This window comes from Talpa occidentalis, unplaced genomic scaffold (genome assembly GCF_014898055.3).
Source record: "Talpa occidentalis isolate TD23 unplaced genomic scaffold, MPIMG_talOcc4v2.1 talOcc4.2, whole genome shotgun sequence".
Taxonomy (NCBI): Eukaryota; Metazoa; Chordata; class Mammalia; order Eulipotyphla; family Talpidae; genus Talpa; species Talpa occidentalis.
This window is the reverse complement of record NW_023602073.1, coordinates 64304112-64321279: the sequence shown is the minus strand read 5'-3', so window position 1 is coordinate 64321279 and position 17168 is coordinate 64304112. Positions and strand designations below refer to the sequence as shown.

Sequence of the window (17168 nt, the reverse complement as noted above, 5' to 3'; positions counted from 1 at the left end):
TCTGCTCCCCGCTCTGGCTCTGGTGAATCCTCTCACCCTCCCGTGCTTCTGGCCCGTACCCTGGTTCTTGTGTAAAATGACTAAATAAATCTTAAAAAAAAAAAATTAGTGTTTTTGTGTTCTTTGGGTAGATTGCTAGTAGTGGAATTGCTGGTCTATGGCAGATCCATTTTTATTCTTTTGAGGAAATGTCACACAGCTTTCCATAGTGAATGGACCAGTTTCCATTCCTACCAACAGTGTAAGAAGGTTCCTTTTTCTCCATATTCTCACCAACACTTGTCAGTTCTTGTTTTTTTTTTTTTTTTTTAAATATGGCCACTCTCACTGGTGTGAGGTGCTATCTCATTGTGGTTTTGATTTGCATTTCCCTGATGATATTGAACATTTTTTCAGGTGCCTATTGACTATCTGTGTGTCTTCTTTGAAGAAGTTTCTATTTAGCTCTTCTGCTCATTTTTTGATTGGGTTGTTTTCTTCTTGCTGAGTTGTATGAACTTTTTATAGATCTTTGATATCAGATGTATATTCATTCAGTAGGGTGACTCTTCGTTTTGGTTACTGTCTCTTTCACTTTTTAATTTGATGTAGTCCCAGTTGCTTATATTCTACAAAGATACCTCTGAAGTTTATGTCATGGAGTAATAGCCTATGTTTTCTTCTATGTATTTTATGGCTTCATAAAATACATTCTGAGTTGATTTTTATGTATGGTGTGAGACAGTGGTCTAGCTTCATTCTTTTGTATGTGGTAGTCCAATTTTCCCAACACCATTCATTGAAGAGGCTTTCTTTTTTTTTTTTTTAAGATTTATTTATTTATGCATATAAGAATTGGGATACAGGCTAGAGTTGTGGGGGGTGAGAGGATTCACCAGAGACAGAGTGGGAACCAGAACAGGCGGATCGACTGAAATATACTGCTGAGGGGAGCAGCAGGCGAGTCAGGAGAGGTCTGCTGCACCATGTGGATGGCTCCCTTGCTTGGGATGGAACTCATGCTGCAGTGGCTGTGGATAGCTTTATAGGTTGCATCTTAACCCCTTGTGCTACCAGGGAGGCCCTGAAGAGGCTTTCTTTGTTCCCATGTGTATTCTTCACTCTTTTGTCATATATTAACTGTCCATAAATGTGTGGTTTTATTTCTGGGTTCTTACTTCTATTCTATTGGTCTACATGTCTGGTTTTTTCGTTCCAGTAGCATGCTGTTTTAATTATCGTGGCTTTAATAGTATAGGTTGAAGCCTGGAATTCCACCATTTTCCCCCTTTTTAGTCAGGACAGCTTTGGCTATTTGGAGTCTTTTATGATTCCGAATGAATTTCAGTAATATTTGTTTCATTTCTTTGAAGACTGTGATTGAGGTTTTTATTGGGATTGCATTGAATCTGTAAATTGCTTTGGGTAGGATGGCCATCCTGACAATGTTGATTCTTCCTATCCATCAGCAGGGAATATCTTTCCATTTCTTTGTGTCTTCTATTTCTTTTAACAATGTTTTATAGTTTTCTTTGTATAGGTCCTTCAACTCCTTTGTTAGGTTTATTCCCAAGTATATTTTGGTGAGATTGCAAATGGGATGGCTTTCTTAACATGATACCCTTTAACAGGTGAATTGATAAACAAATTATGGTGTATCATTATTATAGAATATTATTCAGCCATAAATAGAAATGCGCTAACAAGACACGGAGGAACATTAAGTGCATATTGCTAAGGGAAAGAGACCAGTCTGGAAAGGTTACGAACTTTATGATTCCAACTATATGACATCTGGAAAAGGCAAATCTATGAGATGACAATCAGGATTGTTCAGGGAGGGGAGGAGGAGTGAATATGTGGGACACAGCGTTTATTAGAGCAATGACACTATTCTGTATGATATGATATGATAATGGTGGATGCATGGCATTATTCATTTGGCAAAACCTATTGAACTGTGCCCCAGAAAGAATGAGCCCGAATACAAGCTATAGGTCTTCATTAACAATAATGTAGCAATATCAATTGCACCAAATGTATCACACCACTGCAGGATATTAGTTATGGAAAATTGGTTGGGGTAGGGAAGTATATGGGAATTGTAGTTTCTTTTTTTAAAAAGATTTATTATTTATGCATATTTATGGGGTACAGGCCAGAGGTGTGGGGATTTACCAGAGACAGAGTAGGGAGAACAGGTGGATCTCCTGAAATACACTGGTGGGGGGAGCAGCGGGTGAGACAAGAGAGGTCTGTTGCTCCAAGGGGGTCACCTTCCTGGCTGGGGATTGAACTCCTGCTGCAGTAGTTGCGGATAGCTTTATAGTGCTCATGCTTAACCCCTTGCGCCACCAGGGAGGCCCAGGAACTGTAGTTTTCTGTTCTGTTCTTTTTTTTTTTTTTGTAAACCTTAATCTGCTCTAAGGAAAAAAGTCCATGAATTATAAAAGTAATAAATGCACAGACTCATCAAGAGTATATACCTCCATTTCTACAATCTTTGTTCTACATTATTTGGTGTCAGAATTTTGATGGATTATCAAGCTGATGGATCATATTTGGTCCTTTATTACTATTTGAATTTGTATCACCCTTTGTTCTACACAGTCTTTTCCAGATTGTTGGACTTTTGAAGTCCCCTTATTATAATTGCCTGTTCTTGTCTGTGGCCTCTTTTCCAGTGGATTATTAATCTTTTTTTGATTGTGGAGTTGACATTAAAAAAAGTATTAATTCCTTTTTTATGTATTATAAATGTCTTCTCACAGTGTTATTTCTTTTTCTTTTTCTTTTTTTAAATATTTATTTATTTATACATACAAGAAATGGGGTATAGGCCAGAGGTGCAGGGATGAGAGGATTCACCAGAGACAGAGTGGGGAACGGAACAGGCAGATCTACTGAAATACACTGCTGAGGGGAGCAGCGGGCCAGTCAGGAGAGGTCTGCTGCGCCATGTGAGTGCTCCCTGGCAGGTGGGGGATCGAACTGCTGCTGCAGAGGCTGTGGATAGCTTCATAGCGCAGTGCTTAACCCCTTGCGCCACCAGGGAGGCCGTTATTTCTTTTTCAACTTGGATGATAATGTCTTTTTTTTCCCTGGAAACTTTTAAATTTTGAAAGAGTTTGGCCTAGCAACCTGCTTCTGAGGAGATCTGAGCCAGTCCTCCATATGATGCCCATTCCTCTGGCTAACCTTGCCTTTTTTTGTTTCTGCATCTTCCAGCCAAACCCAGAGCTCACAGCTCCCATGTAACCATACAGGTGCCTCTGGCCATGTTCTAAGACTGGCAAAGCTTTAACTCATGAACTTGGCTAAAGAGATTAGCAAGATGCCTTGTGGATCCCACTTTTAATCTGCAGCACTCTGCCTGTCCCTTCTTAGCTGGGAAAGGAGCTGCAGAAACAACTCCAGGAGCTGTGATTGGAGGCCTCTACTATCATGACTGAATAGATGGTGGTGGTGGACTGGGGAGATCAATATGGGCAAGCCCCGGAACTGCTCCATGCATTCTGGGCCACCTGCACCCTTGCCGAGGCCCTGAGCCCTCGGCCACTAGATCTCTAAGGTCAGTGCTGTGGGAGGCTGTCCAGGCTGCACCCTGCAAGCATGGCACTACTGAAAGTCAAATTTGACCAAAGAAAGCGGGTCAAGTTGGCTCAAGGGCTCTGGCTCATGAACTGGCTGTCTGTGTTGGTCAGCATTGTCATCTTCAGCTTGGGGCTGTTTCTGAAGATAGAACTTCGGAAGAGGAGCGATGTGATGGATAACTCAGAGAGTCATTTTGTGCCCAACTCCTTGATAGGAATAGGGGTGCTGGCCTTTGTCTTCAACTCTCTGGCTGGCAAGATCTGCTACGATGCCCTGGACCCTGCCAAGTATGCCAAGTGGAAGCCCTGGCTGAAGCTATACCTGTCTTCTTGTATCTTCTTCAATGTGGCTCTCTTCCTGGTGGCCCTCTGCTGCTTTCTAATGCGGGACTCCCTGGAGAGCACCCTGGCCCTCGGGCTCAAGAATGGCATGAAGTACTACCGGGACACAGATACTCCTGGGAGGTGTTTCATGAAGAAGACCATGGACATGCTGCAGATCGAGTTCAGATGCTGCGGCAACACTGGCTTTCGGGACTGGTTTGAGGTTCAGTGGATCAGCAACCGCTACCTGGACTTTTCCTCCAAGGAAGTCAAAGAGTGAGTGGCCTGCAGTCCCGCAGTGGTCAGGGCCCAGGGCCCAAGCCTCTGACCCTGTCCCCCACCCCCAGTCCAGCGCCTTATCCTCCCTGTTGTGTGCTCTGTGTGTGCAACTTATTTCTGCATGGGCGAGGGCACTCAGGCTGGAGCACACGGAGTTGCCAATATGCTAACATTTTTGACCTATAAAAATGGCAACTCTATATGGCTCAATCTAATATTAGGCCAAGGCAGCTAAGCTCTATGGGCTCTTGGATGGGCGTCTCCAGGGAGGAAGACCGGGCCCGAAACACGTGTCTGCCTCATACAGCAATGAAGGGGGCAGTCAGAGGTCGCAGGTACTGAGATGCTATGGAGCCCTTGTCTCCTTGTCACAGTAAAGGGATTCAGTCCCAGAAGCTTAAATTTCCTGGTTAGTTCCCTTGTTTTCCAACCTTTCAACCCTCACATCCGCTCTCAAAGTGTCTGTCCTTGGATATGGTGGAAAGAGCAGAGAACAGGGCAGTCAGGAGGCTGAGGCCATAGCTTTGGGTCTGTTGTTCCTTAGCTTATGATACGCAGTAAGTCACTTGACATTGGACCTTCGCTGGCACTTTCAAATAAAGGCTCTGGGAGAGATGACGGTCTTCTCTCAGCTCTGTCCCAGAGCCTGGCGCACAGCAGGTACCCACTCAAAGCTGGTGTTTTCTTCTTAAATCACGGCACTGCACCACCATAAAGTGTGGAGCATGTGTTCTTGGCCCTTGCAAACATAAACTCCTGGGGTGGGGTGTGGGAGGTGCAGGCAAGGAGAGACTCACCCATCCCGCTAGAGACAACAGCGGGTGTGCTCATCCCAGCCCCCCTCTTCCCAGTGCACCCACCAGCCCTGGTCCATAGCCATTTCCCAAGGAAAGGGCAACACGCCCCGAGTCAGCAGCCTCCCTCACCTCTGCCCAGCTCTACTCTTTCCCTGGGAGGCTTCAGGCTCAGGTTATCATCCAGGGGATTTTTCTCCTGAGAAAGACTGGCGAGTCCACGGGGACTTGCTCTCGGGGTGTGGGGCAGCGGGCAGCAGGACATTGCTGGCCTGGACAACACCCCAGATGGCAGCTTAGCTGCACCTTGGGTGGAAGGGAAGTCAGACTGAAGGTCACTGCTGGGAGGTAATTTTCTCCGCAGGGGGATTACTGCTACAAATCCCTTGCCAAGGAGAGGCTTGTAAACCGCGCTGCCCTTCCTAGGTAACGGGTCTGCAGAGACAGCACAAGGTGGCGCAATTTATATAAATTGTCCCAGGAGGGTATGAAGCCAGAGGGATAAATAAAATTCCAGGAGATGCGGGCAGAAGAGGGGAGCAGCTGATGGTGGTACCAGCCTTTATGAACAGATGAGAAGGGGCTTTTCATCTTTCCCTGTCATTTTTTTCTTTGATTGTCTTCTGCAGAGTCAGTCATTGGAGACCCTTATAAAATCTCTCTGTAATCCCCAAATCCCCTTTAGTCCCAGAGAAATCCTTTAGATTGCTCCACTCCTGAATGTCATCATAGATAATTTTTTTAATTGAAGTTGCATTGGTTTATGTAACACCATATGTGATTCACAAAGCTAAATTTTCAGGAAAACATTAAGCTTGATCAAAACCACCTCAGCTGGGGCCTCCTGCCCCTCCTTGACCTTGAGGATTCTGGAGAGGTGATTCCAGGAGCAGGGAGCTGGTCAGAGGATGGGGAGTCTGGAGAAAATGCACAAGGATGTTCTGGAGACCCTGTGCTGGGAGAGGGCAGAGTATGGTGCCCATGGCTTCTGGCCATTTCTGCAAGCTCTGCCTCTGATCCGCTCCATACTCGGTACCAGGCACCCCTCACTGGAGTAGGTGACAGTTTTCAGTCCAGTTCCTAAGAAGAGGAGCTGGGTCCCTGCATGTGGGGCTCCCCAGACATTCTCCCCTATCTCCTGCTGAAACCAAACCTGGGGATCATGGCTTTAGAGAGCATGTAGGGAGGGATGGTTTTTTTTGTTGTTGTTGTTTATTTTTTGAGATTTTCCCCTGGAGAATCTCCAAAATCAAGGGCTGGTCCTGAAGCTTCTGATCTAAACAATGAGATCAGATGTGAGCAATTCAAGAATTTACAAGATTTTTTGGTCCCCTGTTCCAGGCAAGTGGCCTAGTGGCCATATCCCACCCCCTATCTGCTCAAATGCTGTGTAGCCAGGTCATTGTGGAGGGGAAAAGACCTTCACCTATTCTATACAAAACCCCTCCTGGGGGGCTGTGTGTGTATATGCACACAAAATATAGGTCAGAAATCCATCAGAGAGGTCAAGGGACATTCCCAAGAACTCACCGCCTGGATGGGGACCAATCAACCAGCAGAGATGTAATTCACATGCTGTACAACTTGCTCATTTAAAGTGCATGATTAAAACAGCTTTTGGTATGTTCACAAATATGTGCCAGCAATAGAGCAGTTGATTTTAGAACATGTTCATACCTGCAAAGAGAAACATGCATCTTTCAGCCTTTGTTCGTCAGCTTACCCTGTGCCCAGTCCTAAGGAACCCCCTGTCTATTTCTCTCCCTGTAGACTTCCCTGTTTTGGACATTTCACTTTTTTAAAAAGATTTATTTACTTATGGGCCTCGCTGGTGGTGCAAGGGGTTAAGACGCAACCTATGAAGCTATCCGCAGCCACTGGAGCACAAGTTCGATTCCCGGCCAGGGATATACCCACATGGGGCAGCGGACCTCTCCTGTCTTGCCCATTGCTCCCCTCAGCAGTGTACTTCGGTCAATCTGCCTGTTCTGTTCCCCACTCTGTCTCTGGTGAGTTCTCTCGCCTCCTGCATCTCTGGCCTGTACCCCAGCTCTTGTATGCATAAATATGTCCCCATCATTTCCCAGTAAGCCAGCAGACAGGGCTGGGGCCTAGGTCCATTTTTGGTGAGGACACTTCCTAGGGAGCTGCTATGTGCATCTGGCTACATTTCATGAGGTGTGAGAGCTCTACCAGTTTATAACTTTAGACTTCATTGTTGTGGGGTGAGTGGCAGAGAAAAGGCTCAGAGGCCTTGGCACCAGAAGCCAGAGGGTGGGGGGCCTCAGTCTGAGAGGGAAGCTAGCAACTAGCCCTCTCAGTTTATCATTCTGTCCTGGGAACTCATAGGCTGCTTGCCTATGAACAATTAATAGAGATCTCAAGAAGCTTAGACCTTGATTAAGAGTTTCCTGAGGCGGGCCTGGGTCTCCCCCCTCAGACTGGGGCTCTCTAAGGGCAGGACTTTGGCTTCCCTCAGTCTGGGGCTCCCTGAGGGCGGGGCTGCTTCTCCCCTCAGACTGGAGCTCTCTGAGGTCAGGACTGTGTCTCCCCTCAGACTGGGGCTCCCTGAGGGCAGGGCTGTGTCTCCCCTCAGACTGGGGCTCTCTGAGGGCAGGGCTGTGTCTCCCCCTCAGATTGGGGCTCTCTGAGGGCAGGGCTACATCTCCTCCTTCTCACACTGGGGTTCCCTGAGGGCTGGGGCTCCTTGGGGCAGGACTAGGTCTGGGTTTTTAAGTCCTTCCTTACCATTTGCAGGACTTTATGTCTAGTAACTACTCAAAAAAGAAATCTTTAATGAAATACTAATTATGTGCTAGCTGTATACCAGGTGTTCTATGTACATTATTCCAATTTAACCTCTACCAAGCCCTCTTAGGTTTTTTTTATTGCTGTTTCTCAGATGAGGCTCACAGAGGTCACAAGATCAAGCGGCTTGCCAAGGTTTCACAGGCATTACTCAGTGGCCATCGGATTGGGGACTAGCTCTTTATCACTTATACTCCTGCCTCTCTCTTCTCTCCAACCCTGTTCATTTCCCTATGACTTTCCTTATTGGGTTATTGGCACATCTACTAAGTTATCCGTTTTTTTCTGAGGAAAACTCTGACAGGATTTTCTAAATCATGGGGCATGACTATGGGAAAAGGGCTAGAACACCCATGGGCCTTGTGTTAAGACCCTTATATACCCCGCTGAGTCCTGAGCCGGGTGAGATTTGTAGTGTGGGGAAATGCTCTGATATAAATAGCAGCTCACCACCTAAGGCGCTCTCTTCTGCTGGCTTTGTCTTAAGAGGGTGAGTTGGGCCTTAATCTGTGGCTGGAAGCAGGGCCAGCATTCAGTGAACAAGATGATGCTTCTGGGGGGAAGGGAGGACTGGCACCAGAGTGTGTGATTCAAGAGGTTCCACTTAGGGGGCCTTAGGAAGCCTCTACCTCTACCAAGTCAGGCCTGTCTGCCCCAGACTGACTTGGGTCCGGTCCTGTGGACACCCGATCTGAGGGGAGTCAGAACCCCGCCCTCAGGGAGGCCCAGTGTGAGGGGGAAGACATGGCCCTGCCTTGTGATCAGTAGTGTGACTTTTCCACTTGGGGTCAGTGAGGTGAGGTGGGGACACGTGGCTGTCAGGAAGGCCAGCCTGTGGGCTGAGGGTGGCTCAGAGCCTCCACTGGCCTCAATTCACACAAATGCAGGCAATTGCCCTGACTTCCCATCAGATAGGGTGGTTACAATGTTAATACATATACTATCTGGACCAGTCAGGATCATTACAATATAAATATATACCTAAAGAGCCATCAGTGGGGGGAGGGGCACAGTGGGCATGGTGGAGGACTGTGGGTGCTTGGTGGTGGGTGTGGTAACATACACCTGAAGAAGATCTTATTTTCTGAATCATATACAGTGTTATAAACCAAAGTTACCTTGATTGAAAAAAACCCTAAAAACCCTATGTTTATAAAAACCACACACCAAAAAAGCAACCAACAGGGAGGAAGGGCTTGAGAGGTTCTGAGGGGAAGGGTGGCAACTGCTGTGGGCTGGTCTTCAACTTCCTGTGTGGCTTTGGGTGAGGCTGCTCTGTACCCCACGCTTCCTCTTCTGCTTAACAATCTGGTGGTTTGAGAGGCCCCAAGTGAGGAGGAGTCACCATCTTCACATTCAAACCATCCCAGGGGCCTGACCCCACCTCAGGTCCAGAGAAGCAAAGCTCCTTGCTCACAAACACGGATGCAGTACTCGGGGCCAGCCTCTGCCCTGTGTGGTTGGCGGGGGTGGTGGTGGGGACTTCAGGCCAGATACTGTACTGTGAGAGCCCCAGCTCGGGAAGAGAGCCTGGAGACCCCCAGTCTTCAGGAGGCTGCTGGGGTTGCTGGGGGGTGAAGACTACCATCTGCGCACTGTGCCTGGGCTGCTGGCCCCTGAAGGAGCCCCCCTTGCTTCAAGGCCCCCCACTCTGGCCCAGCATGGAAGTGGCCAGCACCGCACTGGGCTGAGCAGGGAAAATTGAGCCAGAAAGTGGCTTCTGCTCCCATCACACTCACAGAGTGGTCCTCTGTGGGCTTCCAGCACCAATTTCAGTTGTGGGCCACTGAGGCCTGTGGGCTCCGCCTTCACAGAAGGTGCTTCTCCTGCAGCTGGAGGAGCCTGAGGCACCCCCCAGTGACCATTCCCCAGCAGGGTGCGTGGGCTGTCTCACCTCACAGGTCGCCACCTCCCCAGGGCACCCAGAGCACCCACTCAGGTTCTTGCTCTGCCTCCCTACCCAGGCTCAGCTGCAAGCCATCGTTTATTGTGTGCCTACTGTGTACAGGCCTTCATCGAACCTTTCTATAGGTATCCCTTCATACCATGCTCATGTAAATGCCATTTTCCAGAGGAGGACTTTGAGGACAGAGAGGGTGAGGAAGCTGTCCTCGGGCGGCTACTCACAGGGTCCTCCTCTTAGCAACATCCTGGGCCATGTGCACCCAGGCCTTGTCCTCTGCGCAGTGGGTCCTGTCCATGAAGTAGAAGGGTCAGCAGGGGGACTGGAAACAGGGTTGTCATCCCAGAAGAGGGTTGTTCTGGAACCAAGGAGAACACCATGTGCAGAACCTTCCTGGTCTTAATCACAGCAGAGATCAATACTGAAAAGGAATCACAAATGTGTCTTAAATATATCAAAAGATAGTCTCACTCATAATGAGGAAAATGAAAATTAAAGTAACTCTGAGACACTATTTTCCATCTATTGGCAAAGATAAATCTGGACCTTTGCGGGAGCTCTCTCATGCATGGCGGGTGGGTATGCATAACCCCCTGGGGAGAAATGTAGCAGGGGGACCAGAGCAATCACAGATAGACCCAGGGGTGCCTTGTAGGAATTTACCTACTGGGTGTATTCACAATATGCAAAATGACCTACATCATGTTTGTATTAACAGGAGACGGGGAGAAACCCAAATGTCCATGAATTAAAGAGCAGGAGAGCACTGCGTGGACTGTCTGTAGCATGGGGACAGTATGCAGCTCATTAAAATTCCGTAGGATATTCTCCACTCTCAGATATGAAAAGAGCTCTGAGATATTGTCAGGGCAAAAAAGAAAGCTTTAAGATCCTACATATATCATGTTACCATTTGGGGGAAAAAAAGAAAACCAAGAAAAATAAGACTATCTTTAGAATCTATGGTTGTGTTTTCACCATGAAGATTCTTTGGGAGGAGAGACAGAGCTGACAGCAGTGGGGGCACCTAGAGGTCAGGGGACAAGAATGAGTGGGAGATTTTTTTGTATTAAGAAGATTTTAGAGGGTCTCCCCAGTGGCGCAGCGGTTGAGCGCTGGGTTGCGAAGCTGCCCACAGCCATTGCAGCGCTGGTTCGTTCCCTGGTCGCCGGGTGAGGGTCCCGCATGGCGCGCAGACCTCTCCTGCCGCCCGCTGCTCCCCTCAGCAGTGTACTTCGTCAGTCTGCCTGCTCTGCTCCCCGCTCTGGCTCTGGTGAATTCTCTCACCCTCCCACGCTTCTGACTGTACCCAGTACTTGTATAAATAAATAAATAAATCTTAAAAAAAAAAGATTTTAGACATGGTCATCCTTTTTAAAGAGCATAATTACCATTTCAATGAACACTGTTGAAAACAATTTTAAACGATTACATGCTTTTTATTCTTGCCTTGTAAAAGGCTGCTGCTGTTAGGTCATTCCTTGTTTGTGGACCACTTAAAGAACACTTTTTTACTCAAGCTAGCATGTAGTCAAGGGTGCAGATCTTGCAGCTCTATGAATTTTGATACAAAGATACATGGGTAACCACACCCAGGCCTGTCTGGCAGGGCAGGAGAGGTTTTGACTGCAAAGATGCCTGCGTCTTCTGATTTCTCAACCCATGGGAACATATGGTGGGCTTGAAGCCAACATATACATAAATGTAGAAATGCAAAAGCTACGACGGGGCCCTGCGGGTCCCTGGGGGGCCTGGAGGACTGAGGGTGCTGGCTCCATTCTCCGGGTGAGGAAGGGGCAGAATTCACTTTGACAGGGAGGACTGGGTCGGCCTGGAGTCTCCTCCCTTGCCTCTGCTAGGCTGGAGCAGGACTTCTGGAAACATTTGTTTAGGAGAACTGATCTCGCCACAGGGGTCTTGTGACCTTTAAGGGGGAGCTGATGGAGGAGGAAGGGTGAGTTAAAATCTGATGCTCACTGTCTGCCCTGCTTCTTCCTAGACCCTGGCATAGTTCTAAGAAAGCATTGCACGCCGGGGCCTGGCAGCACACATCTGGCCTGGCAGTCAGATGAATCTCTGTATTTCCTCTTACTTGTGTCTTGGTTTATCACCCATCTTAATCCTTAGAACATAAGCTCCAGGAAGGCAGGGGCAATGCTCTCTGGGGTCATGGTTTCATCTTCATTGTGTACAAGAATGGCTCTCACATATTATATACACAGCAAACATGTCAAGTGAGGGAGTGGAAGGATGAAGAAAGAGTCTAGCTGAATTGTCAGAGAAGGAGGTGGGGTATGCGAGGAGCTGGCACCAATGAAAAGACCTAGGAGCATGACTCAAACTATGTTTCTCCTCCAGTCGCATCAAGAGCAATGTGGATGGGAGGTACTTGGTGGATGGTGTCCCCTTCAGCTGCTGCAACCCCAACTCACCACGGCCCTGCATCCAGTACCAGCTCACCAACAACTCAGCACACTACAGCTATGACCACCAGACGGAGGAGCTCAACCTGTGGGTACTTGGCTGCAGGGTTGCGCTGTTGAGCTACTACAGCAGACTCATGAACTCCATGGGTGCCGTCACGCTCCTCATCTTGTTCTTTGAGGTGGGTCCCAGACAGGGAAGAGGGGGTCACCTGTCCCACTGGATTTAAGGGGGTGGAGCCAGGCCTGGAGTAAAGCCTCCCTCTCTCTTGGAACCAAGCCTTGGCTGGTGGTGGTGAGATAGCCCTGGACTGAACTCCAGTACATCCACCTGTTTTGGTTTCTGTCCTATTACTTAAAAAGCAGGATTAGTTATTAAAGTAGAAATTCATAGAATGTAATATTAACCATTTTAAAGTGAATAATTCAGTGGCATTTAGTAGATTCACAATGCTGTACTATCACCACCTTTACCTACTTCCAAAACATTTCATTAGCCCAAAGGAAATCTCACACCCATTACATAGTCACATGCCATTCTCCCCTTCCTGGAAGTGACCAATACGTGTTCTGTCCTTGGGGATTTATCTTTTTTGAACACTCATACAAATGGAATCATGTAATTTATGTGACCTCGTGTGGGTGGCTGCTTTTACTTAGCATGTTTTGGAAGTCCATCCTGGGCATCCATTTTCTGAGTCTGAGGTCCTGGAAGGTTATTTAATTTCTCTGTCATATGGGGCTGTTAGCACTTAGCTCTGGGAGGCAACAGGAGATAACATGTATATTGGGGTGTTCAGTAAATGGGAGCTATTTGGATTTGTGCTTCTCTTGAGAGGTTGGATCATCATTTACCTATTATTCTAATTATTTGTGGGCTCATCTTATCTCATCTGTAAGGCTAATTCCTCTCTGGAGCTACAGGGCTTGGATGTAACAAGTCCTTAGTGGATGTGCTGAATTCATTGACTTGCAGAAGAGAGTGCTTAAACACCTACAAGCGTTGGGTGCTGTCCTAGGTGCTGAATGAACACACGTGTGAGTGGTGAACGAAGTTGGCACAGAGGGGTTCTTGCTTTGAACTGACAGCAGAAAATCCAAATGTACAAAACCAGAAACATGAGGTGGGGGTGTTCTGTCCAGTGGATAAGATTCACTAAAGGTTGAGTAAGTCACTCTCTTAGCGCTATGGAAACTAATAGGTAGCTGTGCCTTTGCCTGAGATACACCACTTCTAACCCACCACATCAAACTACCGGGACTGTACTGCATGAGATCTGGGTGGGCTACTTTTTTTTTTTAATTTAAAAGGACAAGTTTATTAGGAAAAGAAGAAATAAAATGAGGCACCTGCATAATTACAGGTGGATAGAAGAGCTGCTAGGATACTTTCAATGTTGAGGAAAATGCAAGAATATTCATGAAGGGGGCCTCTCTGGTGGTGCAAAGGGTTAGGACGCAACCTATGAAGCTGTCCGCCGCCTCTGCAGCACAAGTTCAATCCTTGGCCAGCCAGGGAGCACTCACATGGCACAGCAGACCTCTCCTGTCTTGCCCGCTGCTCCCCTCAGCGGTGTATTTCAGTCAGTCTGCCTGTTCCGTTCCCCATTCTGTCTCTGGTGAATCCTCTCGCCCTCCACACCTCTGGCCTGTACCCCAGTTCTTGTATGCATAAATAAATACATCTTTTAAAAAAGAATATTCATGAAGATTTATTGGTCATTGACTCCTTCAGAGCCAGTATTAGGAATGAATAGATAGAATGAGGAGAGCAGCTCACGGCTATAAGTTCAGAAGGTTATATCCCCTGGTGACTTCTGAAAAGTAGATTGGAAAGATAACAGAAGCCAGTGGAAAAATGAGGTTCTATTAGCTGCCTCTTAATTTACCCATTTTTCCAGAAACCTAGTGATTGACTACATGAGGACAGAAGCCTGTCTTAGCACAATCACTCTCATGCTTGTCAGAGAACTGTTACAAATGTAAAATTCATAGTGCATAGCTCTCTTTCAGGAAAGCAGGAGGATAAGAGTATGCTAATGCATACCAGGAGGACTTCCTGGATGAGGCAAGTTTTTCCACTCTTAAAAATATTGACCTTTCAATTGACAATAACAAAACGCCAAAACTCTATCTGTTGCTATTATCATCTACTATCATAATTATAAAATGCTTCCAGAGCATTTGTTTAATAGATGTTTACTGAGGCCCACACTGAGTAGTGTTCTAGGGAATGCTTGATAAAACAAGATGGATCAGAGTTAATTCTGTTCTCCTGGGGCAGACTTTCCACATTAGCAGGCCTACTCCTCTCACAGTTTGGCATACTATGAAAGGAGAAGTATAACAGCAAACTAGGAATTTGTGTAGAAACAAATGGCTAGCAGAATATAAGACAAGCAAAGACAATACTTAATAAGCTGCCTAATAACCAACTACAGCTGGCACATCTATTCACTCTTCTGTGCACCAGACTACAGGCTCTACACATGCTAATGCTTTATCAGAAAATCTAAAAACCAGGTGAGTAAACAGGCATCCTAGTCACATGGCTGGTTAAGTGCCAGGATTAGGGTTTGAACTGAGGCATTGTGACCGCAGAGTCAGTTTCAGTGACTGCTACTGAACAAATATGAATGATCCATTACTAACATCCATCCCCACACCAACCAAAATAACAGAAGTAAAAGTAAACCACCTATCATATTGTTTGAAGAAAAGGTGACTTTTCAGTTCTGTCCACAGATAGTTACTGAACACCCAATATATGCCCAACAATAAACTATGCTTGGGCCACAGAAAGGAGTCCAGGACTAATGTACCCAGGATGGGTGCTGAGTTGACAGGGGAGTGTGGAGAGGAACAAGGCTCTAGGCAGAGAAATCAGCAAATTAAAGATTGGAGAGGAGAAAGGTTGGGGTGTGGGTGGGATCCAAAGCAGCCCAGGGTGGCTGGAAAGGAAGGAGGACCCAAGACGAGGCAGGCCTACTGAGTACAGACACCTGACTGGGTGGGCTGTTCCTTACCAACCCAGACTCAACAGAGCCTGCCTCAAAGGGGTCTGGGGACAAGTAGCCACAGTCACCAGCTACCTATCCCAGATACCTTAATCTCCACTCTCCCTACAGGTGACCACCACAATCGGGCTGCGCTACCTGCACACGGCGCTGGAAGGTGTGTCTGACCCTGAAGACCCTGAGTGCGAGAGCGAGGGCTGGCTGCTGGAGAAGAGTGTGCCGGAGACCTGGAAGGCCTTTCTGGAGAGCTTGAAAAAGCTGGGCAAGGGTAACCAGGTGGAAGCTGATGGTGCAGATGCAGGCCAGGCCCCAGAGGCTGGCTGATGGCCCTGGGGACCCTTCCCTTCTGAACACTGAGAATTAGTGAACTCCAAGAACTGCGGATCCCCCCTTGTCCAGTTGGAATCTCCCTTGGAGGGCACTCACTTCACAGACTCTTCTTGATGGCTAAGGGTCCCTTCAAGCAGTTGGCAAACACTGGCTGGATGCTGGACTCAAGGCCCACTGCCCTAGGATATGCCCTCGTGGTGGACTCGGTGGATGACTGTACACAAGGCCTGTTTCTCTCACAGCACCCGAGTTCAGTTCCACCCTGATGCTACTGAGGGCTTTCCCTCAGTTACAGGCTTGCTGTTAGGAGCTCTGAGTTGCTTCTTTCTCTATCCAAAACTTCACTTGGTGTGTAAGTACAGGATCCTGAAAAATGTACTGGCCATGTTGTCTTTTTTTTTTTTTAAATGCCAAGATCGACAGGTCAGTCACTGTATTTGCTTAATGGCAGAAGGTGGGGACAGTTATATTTTTCGAAGAGTAATGGACTCTCCAAAATGCTGAGGGATCAAAAGAGCCCTCCATGATGGGCAGGAGAACTTAGATATTGTTCCCTCGTAACCACAGTGAAAGGCCTGCATTTGTCGTGTGTCATGTTCACATGCCCTCCAGTCATGAGCCAGGGGTGAGTCACGGCTGAGGGAGTCAGGGTGTCGGCATGTCCAGCAGCATGTCCCTCCTAAAGTGCCAGCTGACCTCCTTTGGCTCATCCTGGAAGTATGGGATTGGACCACCGCCCTTCTATGGAAGAAGAGCAATAATAAGATGAGAGAGCACTCCCTGGAGACCAAGCCTCACCTCTTGGTGGGCCCAGGGACACCCATACAGGTAGCCACAAGAGCCTCCATGGTCAACACTAATTGTCTCCAGTGGAGGGCGAAGAGTCCTCTGGGAGCTTCTTCCTGTCTCTTTCTCCAGATATCCAGTCTGCAAGGCAGTGTTTCCAGAATGCCTCTGGTTAAAGAAGATTCTTTGAGACAGACCATCTTCCTGAGCTAGGAACTTCAGGAGAAGTTTTCACTTCCCTCAGGAAAGAGAGAAAGGAAGCTTTAGGGGAAGGAGAGAATAACTTCATTGTGTTCTAAGTTTTCAGTGTGGAGAAAATAAGAATTTTGGGGCTGCCTGGGGAATGTTCTGGGGCATAATTCAGGCTTAAGGTCAGATCAAAAGTGTTTGGACGCTGTCCAACTTTGGTCCCAGGTTTAATAAGATATGAGAGTCTCCTTGAGACCAAGGCATGATCCACATTGAAAACATCGAGGGAGTCAGCCCCTCTGGCCACGTGGAGTTCCCCTTCCAGGAGTGCTGGAACCATGTGAACACTGCTCTAGACCCACATGTGTAACTGCTCTCAACAGCTGTACAGCAGACAATAAAAGCTGTATTGTGTGAAAATCACCTGCTGATAAATAACTGTCTTGGCCCATTCAACAGTACGGATCATGGGATTCCCAATTCCAGTTAGTATTTGTTAAACAAAACAGAATATAACCTAACACTAATAGGAAGCATTTTTTTTTTCCAGGTTCATGATTTATTGTGCAAATGGTCACGTGAGGCATTGACATTAGCTTCTCCAGCCATGGGAACTGAAGAGATGAGGTGCAATTTAGAATCCCTTTATATTGCTTTCATAGCTGGGTTTTCTGCTTTTGTTTTTTTAAGATCTTAACTTGAAGTATAAGACCGGCAAAGCAATTCTTCCATGCATGGCCAGC

The 17168-nt window shown here is 47.3% G+C and overlaps 2 protein-coding genes across 2 annotated transcripts in view; one reads left to right on the top strand and one right to left on the bottom strand.

Annotated features, from left to right (window-relative positions):
- The first annotated feature begins 3577 nt into the window (after positions 1-3577).
- Positions 3578-15480, top strand: PRPH2 (peripherin 2). The gene is made up of 3 exons (XM_037519723.1): positions 3578-4172; positions 12039-12285; positions 15232-15480. Exons 1-3 carry the CDS (start codon positions 3592-3594, stop codon positions 15442-15444), a joined length of 1041 nt encoding a protein of 346 aa, XP_037375620.1. The 5' UTR covers positions 3578-3591; the 3' UTR covers positions 15445-15480.
- The window catches only part of UBR2 (ubiquitin protein ligase E3 component n-recognin 2), a 123702-nt gene continuing 113033 nt past the window's right edge, over positions 6500-17168 (bottom strand). The window contains exons 47-48 of the transcript XR_005126825.1: positions 9905-10101; positions 6500-6646 (exon numbers count right to left, since the gene is read on the bottom strand). The gene's annotated coding sequence lies outside the window, so the exon portion shown is untranslated. The remainder of the gene's footprint in view (positions 6647-9904; positions 10102-17168) is intronic.

What these genes read in the sequence shown, in the direction of transcription:
- PRPH2 (XM_037519723.1), top strand. Translation starts at nt 3,592, where the DNA reads ATGGCACTACTGAAAGTCAAATTTGACCAAAGAAAGCGGGTCAAGTTG. An exon ending in TCCTCCAAGGAAGTCAAAGA is followed by an intron (nt 4,173 to 12,038) that starts GTGAGTGGCCTG and finishes TTTCTCCTCCAG; the next exon opens with TCGCATCAAGAGCAATGTGG. An exon ending in TCCTCATCTTGTTCTTTGAG is followed by an intron (nt 12,286 to 15,231) that starts GTGGGTCCCAGA and finishes CTCTCCCTACAG; the next exon opens with GTGACCACCACAATCGGGCT.